At 60.2% G+C, this 10,363-nt stretch overlaps 1 protein-coding gene across 1 annotated transcript; it reads left to right on the plus strand.

The window, feature by feature from the left end:
- The first annotated feature begins 2,636 nt into the window (after positions 1-2,636).
- LOC134509365 (gastrula zinc finger protein XlCGF26.1-like) lies at positions 2,637-8,101 on the plus strand. Its single transcript, XM_063321859.1, has 5 exons — positions 2,637-3,103; positions 3,903-4,064; positions 4,322-4,448; positions 4,869-4,976; positions 5,317-8,101. The coding sequence occupies exons 3-5, from the start codon at positions 4,322-4,324 to the stop codon at positions 6,627-6,629; spliced, it is 1,548 nt and encodes a 515-aa protein (XP_063177929.1). The 5' UTR covers positions 2,637-3,103; positions 3,903-4,064; the 3' UTR covers positions 6,630-8,101.
- Positions 8,102-10,363: the final 2,262 nt, after the last annotated feature.

A 10,363-nucleotide genomic window follows, 5' to 3' on the forward strand; every position in this document is an offset into this window, starting at 1 on the left:
GGCCCTGATAGGATGCACCCATGAGTGCTGAGGGAGCTGGCAGATGTTATTGCTTGGCCACTCTCCATCACCTTTGAAAGGTCCTGGAGAACAGGTGAGGTGCCTGAGGACTGGAGGAAAGCCAACGTCATGCCAGTCTTCAAAAAGGGCAGGAAGGAGGACCTGGGAAGCTACAGGCCAATCAGCCTCACCCCCATCCCTGGAAAGGTGATGGAACAGCTGATCCCGGATGTCATCTCTAAGCATGTAGAAGAAAAAAAAGGCCATCGGGAGTTGTCATCATGGATTCACCCAGGGGAAATCACGCTTGGACAATCTGACAGCCTTCTCTGATGGCATGACTGGCTGGGTAGATGAGGGGAGAGCAGTGGACATTGTCTGCCTTGACTTCAGCAAGGCTTTTGACGCTGTCTCCCATAACATCCTAATAGTTAGGGTTAGGAAGTGTGGGTTAGGTGAGTAGACAGCGGGGTGGATGGAGAACTGGCTGAATGGCAGAGCTGAGAGAGCTGTGATCAGCAGCGCAGAGTCTAGTTGGAGGCCTGTAACCAGCGGCGTTCCCTAGGGGTCAGTACCGGGTCCGGTCTTGTTCAACTTGTTCATCAGTGACCTGGATGAGGGGACAGAGTGTACCCTCGGTGAGTTTGCTGATGACGCAAAACTGGGAGGAGTGGCTGACACACCAGAAGGCTGTGCCACCATTCAGCAAGACCTGGACAGGTTAAAGAGTTGGGCGGAGAGGAACATAATGAAGTTCAACAAGGGCAAGTGTAGGGTCCTACACCTAGGGAGGAGTAACCCCACACACCAGTACAGGTCAGGGGTTGATCTCCTGGAAAGCAGCTCTGTAGAGAGGGACTTGGAAGTCCTGGTGGACAGCAAGTTGACGATGAGCCAGCAATGTGTCCACGGATCATGGAATTATAGAATCGTCTAGGTTGGAAGAGACCTTTAAGATCATTGACTCCAACCATCAGTCTAACATTGCCAAGCCCACCACCAACCCATGTCCCTCAGCACCACGTCTGCCTGGCTTTTAAATACCCCCAGGGATGGCGACTCTACCACTGCCCTGGGCGGCCTCTTCCAACGCTTGACAACACTTTCGGTGAAGAAATTTTTCCTCATATCCATCCTAAACCTCCCCTGGCACAACTTGAGGCTGTTTCCTCTTGTCCCATCGCCCGTTCCTCGGGAGAAGAGACCGACCCCCCCTGGCTGCCCCCTCCTTTCAGGGAGCTGCAGAGAGCGATAAGATCTCCCCTCAGCCTCCTTTTCTCCAGGCTGAACAACCCCAATTCCTCCAGCCAATGGTATCCTTGGATGCATTAAAAAGACCGTGGCCAGCAGGTTGAGGGAGGTCATCCTCCCCCTCGACTCAGCCCTAGTGAGTACCATGTCCAGTTCTGGGCTCCCCAGTTCCAGAAAGACAAGGAACTACTGGAGAGAGTCCAGTGGAGGGCTACGAAGATGATCAAGGGAAGGGAACGTCTCTCTGATGAGGAAAAGCTGAGAGCCCTGGGGCTGTTTAGTCTGGAGAAGAGAAGACTGAGAGGGGATCTCACAAATGATTATCAATATCTACAGGGGGGTGTTAAGAGGATGGGGCCAGGCTCTTTTCAGTGGTGCCCAGCAAGAGGACAGAGGGCAATGGTCACAAACTGGAACACAGGATATTCCGTCTGAATATAAGGAAAAAATTCTTCGCTTTGAGGGTGGCAGAGCCCTGGCACAGGCTGCCAAGAGAGGCTGTGGAGTCTCCTGCTTGAGATACGCAAAACCTGCCTGGACGCGTTCCTGCGCAACCTGCTCTAGTTGAACCTGCTCTGGCAGGGAGGTTGGACTGAGTGATCTCCAAAGGTCCCTTCCAACCCCTACCGTTTCGTGATTCCGTGATTCCGTGAGGTTGAACAGTAACACCCCACCGTTAACTGCTGCTGTCCAAAACATAACCTAAAAAGTAACAGCAGTACAGGCAGCCGCCCGCCCACGTATGGCCGCCCTAGAGGTTAAGGACATGTGTTTTATGATTCCTCTAAGGAAAGAAGATAAGCCCTAGGTTGCCATCACCTGGGCAGGAATACAAGACACCTTTAACCAACTCCTCCAAGGATATAAACTCTCCCCCAGTATTGCCCATAAGGCCTTGGCCAAACTTCTCAACGTGGTGGAGGTGCCATCGGGCAGCCGTATATATCACTACATAGATGACATCCGCGTTGGCTCAAATAGCCAAGAACAGGTAGGGCAAGTGGCTGAAGCCACTCTGGACTCTGAATTCTGCCTTCCAAATATCAGGGTCCCGGACAAGAAATTAAATTTCTAGGAGCTTGGTGGGAAGCTGCAGCAGTTGCGGTACCCGATGATACCCTGTCAGCTACGGAGAAGGGGCGGACACCGGGTAAGAAGAGAGAGTTACAGCAGCTCCTAAGTCCTTTGGGTCACTGGGTATCATACCGGCATACGACAGAGCTCCCAGTGACTGCCCGCTGTTCGTATGACTTGCTTGAGAAGAACAGGGAATGGGACTGGACTCCGCAGCATACGGAGGTCCACAAGATCCCGAAGGATGAACTCGGGACTTATCAGAGGCTAAGCGCGTTGCACCTGTGAGATCCGTTAAGGGCGGAGTGGGGGTTTGTCACCCGTGCTTCGTACTGCGGCGTGTTCAAAAGGGACTGAGGGAACCGCGACGACTTCATTCTTCTCTTCCGCTGCATTTAAGGAGACTGAGCGACGGTATTCGGATTGGGAAAAGGGGGTCCTTTCCCTCACAGGAGCGGTTCAAGAGGCTGAGAAGACGCGCACGCCTGATGATGACACAGTGCAGGGCCCTTTCCTCGTCTTAAACTCAATCCTAAATGGATCCTGCCCTCCCGAGGGAGTAGCCCAGAAGGGCGCAGCTGGGCGACGGTACGCATGCTTGGAAGGGGGAAGCCAATTGCTCGAGCTGAAAGAAAGCTGCGTGAAGGCCCTGGGCGTGCAACAGTCTGTAGTTCCAGAGCCAACCCTGTCAGGCCGACACAACCAGGGTGGGGCCACCGGGGGAGAAAACCCGAAGCCTTGCAGCGGGGGACGTAAGGGGGGCACCCGCATCCCACAGGTGAGGTTATGGGGGGACACCCGCAGCCTTGCAGCGAGGGATATAAGGGGGGCACCCGCATCCCACAGCCGGGGGGGGCACGGGAGGAACCCCCCTCCCAGCCTTTGGGGCGCGGGGGGGGGCACCCGCCTCTGCGGGGTTTGGGGTGTGAGGGGAGCACCCGCAGCCCCGCCGATGGGGACGCGGGGGGGCACCCGCCGCCCGGTGCCGGGCCGGGCCGAGCCGAGCCGAGCCGAGCCGAGCCGAGCCGAGCCGAGCGGGGCCGAGCGGCAGGACTACACCTCCCGTGCTGCCCCGGCGGCGGGCGGCCCTCCCGGGCTGAGGCGGCGGGCGGCTGCCGGGGCCGCCTCTCTCCGTGCCCGCGGCCCGGCCGGGCTGGCGGCGCGGCCCCGGCGCAGGTAGGGGCGGGGGGCGGCGGCTGCCGCGGGGTCCCCCGGCTGGGACCCCGGGAGGGGACCCCGGCCCCGACGGCCTCTGCCCTCCGCCGGCCGCCCCGCAGCCCCGACGGACCCCCCGTCCCCGCCCGGAGCCCGGCGCCCCGGAAGTGGAGAAACCCACTTCCTCCCGCCCAGGCCTGTCACTTTCGGGCCGATGCTGCTGCGCAAATCCCGTGCATTGTGTCTGATCTGGGTGTTCTCAGGACCTCCCCAAAACTGTATATTCATTGTCACCTCTGCGCCGCGCCGCCGGGCTCCCTGGGAGACGCTCTTTGGGTCAAGTAGTATTTCAGGCTCTGGGTCGTTGCCAGGTAAGTGAAGTTCTGCCCCTCATTTCTTGCTGCAAACGCTGTGCTTGGCAGGGAGCGTCCGTCCTCGCTGCGCCGGTGCGGCTGGTGCCGGGCGGGCATCTGCTGCGGAACGCGGAGCATCCCACCTGCATCTCCCCGGAGAAGGCCTTGTGCGGGCCTCCGTCTCCCCGTGGAGAGCCAGCGGCGCGCCGGGCTCCAGGCTGCTGCGGCAAGGTGGGGGTGAGGGCGAGGGGGCGCCCGCCCCGGCGCTCCCCATCAACCCGTCTGCTCGCCCTGCTCTGCCCTTGCTGAGGGTGTGCAGAGCTGCAGCCGTGGCAGCCCGCGCGCTCCCCACGCGCCCCGGCTGCGGGGACGCCAGGGGCTGGCGTTGCCGCGGTTGGTGGCGTGGGGCAGCAGCGGCAGGATTTGGGCAGAGGCGCTGGGCGAGTGTGCGGGGGAAGGCGCTGAGGCGGGCGTGCTTCTTGCCGCAGATGTCGGTGACGTTCGAGGACGTGGCCATCTACTTCTGCCCCGAGGAGTGGGCCGAGCTGGCGGGCTGGCAGCGGCGGCTCTACCGGGAGGTGATGCTGGAGAACTACCAGGCGGTGGCCTGGCTGGGTGAGGACTGTGTGCGGTGCCGCCGGGCTGGGCTGGAGCTGGAATCGCCCTCTCGAGCTGAGCTGGAGCCCTTGAAAGCCAAAGGCCAGCTGTTGCTGTTGGTGTTGCTGCCCGAGCGCTGCCCGAGCGGTTGGGATTGCAGGTTTTCCCCTGCCCGGCAGCCTCCTGTGGAGAGCGGTGCTGGGAGAGAGAGTGGGCTGGAGTGGTGTTGAGGAGAGCGGAGAGGAATGGCAGAGAGCGGAGTAGAATAAAGCTGACGATGGCGTTGGAGGCGCAGGGCAGGGGGGTGCGAAGGCGTGTGCGGGCAGGGTGAGGAGAGAGGAGCGGAGCGGGGGCAGATGCTGGGCCTGTGGGCAGGGGGAGCCGGTGCCGCTGTGCCGGCAGTGCGGGAGAGGGTGCTTCTCTCTCTTGCCCGCACAGGCTGGTGCGCCGTCAAGCCGGAGATCATCTGCAAGATGGAGCGAGAAGAGACGCCGTGTGTGCCAGAGTGCCCTGGGGCGCGGCGGAGGCACCGCAGCCCTGAGCCAGGTGGGTACCAGGCGGCTGCGTGGGAGCTTGGGGGGTTCCGGCAGCACCATCCCCTTGGCCCCGGCTGCTCCGTGCCCCAGGGAGGGTGGGGGGCTGCTGGGCTGCGCGTGCCACTGCCCGTGGGGAGGGGTCCCGTGTGTCCATGCCATCCCCGGCAGTGACCCCGACCTCTCCTCCCCAGCAGACGGTGACGTCCCGATGCGGAGGGAGGATGGGGAGGTCCCCGGGGGGCTGCCAGACCCCACCACCCTGGTCCCGAGGATTCCTCAGCGAGGCGGGAGGCGGAGGGGAGGCATCTCAGCAAAGCTGCTGTCAGCCCGACCCCCCTCTGGCCCCCCAGCCCCCAAGAGACCCCACACCTGCACTGAGTGTGGGAAGAGCTTCAAAAAGAGCTGGGACCTGAAGAATCACCAGCAGATACACACGGGTGCACGGCCCTTCTCCTGCCAGCAGTGTGGCCGCAGCTTTCGGCTGAAGCACATCCTGGCGTCCCACCAGAAGGTGCACAGCGGGGAGAAGCCCTTTGGCTGCACTGACTGTGGGAAGCACTTCGCTCAGAAGCATCAGCTGCTGAGCCACCAGCGAGTGCACACCGACGTGAAGCCCTTCGCCTGCAGCCACTGCGGCCACTGCTTCAGGCGAAAGTACCACTTGGTCCGCCACCAGAGCGTCCACACCGGGGAGCGCCCCTTCGCCTGCACCCGCTGCCCCATGGCCTTCAGAGACAAGAATGGCCTCACCATCCATGAGCAGGTCCACACCGGGGAGTGCCGCTTCACCTGTGCCCACTGCCACAAGAGCTTCAGGAACCAGACAGAGCTCACCATCCACCAGCGGATCCACACTGGGGAGCGCCCCTTCGCCTGCACCCGCTGTCCCAAGAGCTTTATGTACAAGCAGACTCTCATCATGCACCAGCGGGTGCACACTGGGGAGCGCCCCTTTGCCTGCGCCCACTGCCCCAAAGTCTTCAGGGACAAGCATGCCCTCACTGAACACCAGCGGGTCCACACTGGGGAGCGCCCCTTTGCCTGTGCCCACTGCCCTAAAGCCTTCAGGGACAAGAAGACCCTCACTGAACACCAGTGGATCCACACCGGGGAGCGCCCCTTTGCCTGCACCAGCTGCCCCAAGACCTTCAGGGACAAGAGGAACCTCACCATCCACCAGCGGGTCCACACTGGGGAGCGCCCCTTCGCCTGCACCCAGTGCCCCAAGGCTTTCAGAGACAAGCAGACCCTCACCAACCACCAGCGGGTCCACACCGGGGAGCGCCCCTTTGCCTGCACCCAGTGCCCCAAGGCCTTCAAGGACAAGCAGACCCTCATAGTCCATGAGCAGGTGCACACCGAGGAGCGCCCCTTCACCTGCGCCCACTGCACCAAGGCTTTCAAGCGAAAGAAGACCCTGATAGTCCACCAACGCATCCATACTGGGGAGTGCCCCTTCGCCTGCACCCTCTGCCCCGAGGCCTTCAAGCACAAGAAGTCCCTCATCACCCACCAGCTGGTCCATGCTGATGAGATGCCCTACAAGTGCCCCAAGACCTTCAACCAGATGCACGATCTGCATTTACACGAGCAGGTGAATCGTAGCCTTCCGACAGTGGTGGAGGGTGGGCAGCAACAGGGGGAAGGTCTGTCCCCAGTGTGAGGGCGGGCGGAGGCCAAGCCCTTCGCAGTCACTGCAGAGCTGCCATCACAGTCACCATAGACCTGCCATCGCAGCCACTGGAGGAGAACTGCCGCACCGTTCAGTTGCCCCCACCTGGGTGTTTAGTGCCACTTGGGTGCCCGGGGGTGTCTGAGCTGCCCAGGGATGGCACGGGGGCACAGGCAGGTGCTCTGCATCCTCCAGGAGATGGACCCAAGGCCAGGCGTGTCCTGGGCACGGCCACCCTCTGCCGGCAGCGCCGGCGGGGAGCGGGGCTCTGCCAGCTGCCGGGACAGCAGGGACTTCAAATGAGGCGGGAGGCAGGGCCGGCCCCTGGCCCGGGAGATGCGCCTGGCCCCGCTCCTCAGCGCTGGAGGACGGCGAGGCCGAGCCGCAGCCGATACGGGCTGGCACACGGGAGAGCGGCCGTACAGCAGGAGCAGCCGCCGGCAGGGCTGCAGAGCCCGGGGCGGGTAAAAGTGAGGGTGAAACTGGTGGGTTGGGATGAATATACCTTAATAATGAAAAAGAAATAATAATAGAAAACTAAAGTGTAAGGAAATGTAAGTGCTCTTCTTGGGTACTGAAGGCTCCTGCTGTCAGGAGCTTCCAAAAATCCTATTTTCGTTGCTATTTCTCCCCTTTGCACCGAGCCGGGTGCGACTGTGCTGGGGCAGAGGAGGCGGAGAACTGGGGAGTAAAGTTAAACCCGGGACTTGAGTTGCGCGTTACGGGAATTACTCGAGCGGGAGCCCCTTGTTGGAGCCGGGTGGGAGCAAGGGGAGGAGTTCCCTGCAACGTCAAACCCCGTAACCTGGCCCAAAGGGCCCCGGGCCGGGGATTGGAACGGAAAGACCTTTAAATCGGTGCAACCCACGATTTGTGTTGCTCTCCTGGTTCCCTTGGGGATAGGGTTAATTTTCCCAAGGAACTGGCATGGGACATGGGTATTCCGTACAGCTGCTTGGAGCGGGCTGGGGCGTCCTGGGTCTGGTGGGTGAGCGGTGGTACCGTAATCGTGTTTGTACATTCCTCTATCAATATTATTGTTTTCCCTTTGCTGTTCTGTTAAACTACTTTTATCTCAACTGATGAGTTTTGCCTTTTTGTTTCAATTCTCCGCCACTGGTGTGTGGGGGTGAGAGCGGCCGCGTGGCTCTTTGTTGCCGGCTGAGGCAAAACCATGACAGTCCGTTTTGATGCCCAACGAGGCGCTCGAAGGCTTGAGATAACAACAGATCTGACCAGAGCATGTTAAAATGAAATTTCTTGTATGTATTTATTGTATTAGTTAAATAGTCACTGGTCACAGCGTTGCTTTGTTTGTTCTCATGTTTACGTACATTCTTGTATGCCCTGTAAACCCCCCACGATGCTGTTTGTCGCCTCTGGGAGAGGGATCGGGATTATAATCTTGCTGTCCTGTGTAATATCAATTTATGATACAATAACATAACTTTATGATACAATAACAGCACCGTTCAGATGGTTATGTTGGGCTGTTTATGCGGCATTGCTGTCCTGCCCGTACCTCGGGCACCAACTCTCGGGATTTATTAACGATTGCACCCAATCTAGGTGGGAAACAGGGGGCGATGCTTTCCCCAGATCTTTCGCCTCCCTTTCCTCCTCCGGGCCAGGTACAACGGCTTTTCAGAACTTTGTTTGTCCTTGGGGTGCTCAAACCAGCACGATCCCCCTGCTGTGTCTCCTGAATGGGCTTCGGGTCTTGTTTGGGGTTACACAACTATTTAAGACCACCACCCAGAGCTGTGCCCCGAGGCTGGATCGTCAGGGGCGGCACGGCAGGAGGGACAGCATGGGCAGGGATCCAGGGAACTCCTCACTCCCGGTGCTCTGGGACTTCACCCCCGAACAACGGCACGACTCTGATAAAATGGTGGAATATTTGAAAGGGAAAGGCTGTGGCTGTTGCAGAGAGGCCCAGCTCGCTGCACTGCGCTGCGTCCTGACGGCAGTTATCTGGCAGTTGTCCTGCTGGGTGTTTGCATCCCGCAACTGGGTGGGTGGGCGGGCGCATCCCCACTGATGAAGGCATGGAAAGGTGCCTGCATTCCCACGGCTGTTTCTGGCGGGCACCCACATCCTATATGTAGAGGTATAGTGGCTCTCTTTGGGATTTGGGATGGGAACAGCGTGATAGCGCACTGGTGGTTTGGGCTGTCCCCAAGCAATCGGGGCCTTTTCTGCTCCTCACACCACCCCGCCAGCGAGCGGGCTGGGGGTTCACGGGAATGTGGGAGGAGACACAGCCAGGACAGCTGACCGCAAATGACCGGAGGAATATTCCATGCCGTATGACGTCACGCTCAGCGTACAAAATGGGAAGAAGAAGAAGGAAAGCGGGGACATTCGGAGTCGTGGAGTTTGCCTTCCCAAGTAACCGTTACGCGCGGTGGAGCCCTGCTTTCCTGGACGTGGCTGAACACCCGCCTGACGAGGGGAAGCAGGGAGTTAATTCCTCACCGAGGAGACCAGCTCCAGTGCAGGTAAGTCCGCACTGGGGAAGGAAATCGCGGCAAAAAGGGCTGGCAAAGGGCTCTTCTGGGGGCTTGTTGAAGCCAGGGAAAGCAGCCAGCCTGTGCCAGAAACCGGCAGCTTGTGGGTGGGCTGCTGAGGAGGCGTGGGGGGAGCCAGCACCCCCGGCGGCAGGTCTAAAGGAGGCGTACTCACTGGGACCGCTCCCCCCTCATGAAAGAAGCCTTTTGGGAGTCAGCTGAATAAGCAAGCAGCGGGTGGACGTCACCTGGGAGCACCACGACAAGGGCAGGCTCCATGGGTGGGCGAACAGACCGGGCGAACAGGGCACGGCACGACAGTCAGGGCGCGCAGCAGTTTGCACGGCAGTTTGCACAGGAGAGCACGGAAAGGCTGCCGACTCGTCCAGGAAACCTGCCTGGCCAGAACCGGAGCTGCAGATCTCCGTGTACAGGGGGGTTTCCGGAACCGGCAGCTCCAGAGAGAGACATTGATGAGGATGCACCTGGCCAGGGCAATGGCGGCCATGCCCTTAAAAGAAGCCTCAGGGAGCTCATGGGGCACCGGGCGGGCGAACAGCGTGTGGGTGTCAGACAGCGTGGGGTGTAGCCGGGCGTGGGGAAGGGCGTGCAGGAAGGAACTGAAGCTCTGCCAACTCAACAGGTGAGTTCTGTTGATGGTCGTCACCCTCTCCGAAGGAGCTTAGCTATGGTCTCCACGCCGCAGAAGGTCGTGCTCTCAACCTCAGCCAGAATGGATTTGGGAACCCAGACAGAGCCCCCACAGGAATCACAGAACGGTTCGGGTTGGAAGGGACCTTAAAGATCATCTAGTTCCAACCCCCCCTGCCCTGGGCAGGGACACCTCCCACCAGCCCAGGCTGCTCAAAGCCTCATCCAGCCTGGCCTTGAACCCCTCCAGGGATGGGGCATCGACAACCTCCCTGGGCAACCTGTTCCAGTGCCTCACCACCCTCACAGTAAAGACTTTCTTCCCGATTTCCAGTCTAAATCTACCTTCTTTCAGTTTGAAGCCGTTCCCCCATGTCCTATCATTATACTCCCTGATCCAGAGTCCCTCCCCATCCTTCCTCTAGGCCCCCTTGAGGGACTGGAAGGGGCTGGAAGGTCTCCGCGGAGCCTTCTCTTCTCCAGGCTGAACCCCCCCAGCTCCCTCAGCCTGTCCCCACAGCAGAGGGGCTCCAGCCCTCGGATCATCTTCGTGTCCCTCTGCTG

This window comes from Chroicocephalus ridibundus, unplaced genomic scaffold (genome assembly GCF_963924245.1).
Source record: "Chroicocephalus ridibundus unplaced genomic scaffold, bChrRid1.1 SCAFFOLD_253, whole genome shotgun sequence".
Taxonomy (NCBI): Eukaryota; Metazoa; Chordata; class Aves; order Charadriiformes; family Laridae; genus Chroicocephalus; species Chroicocephalus ridibundus.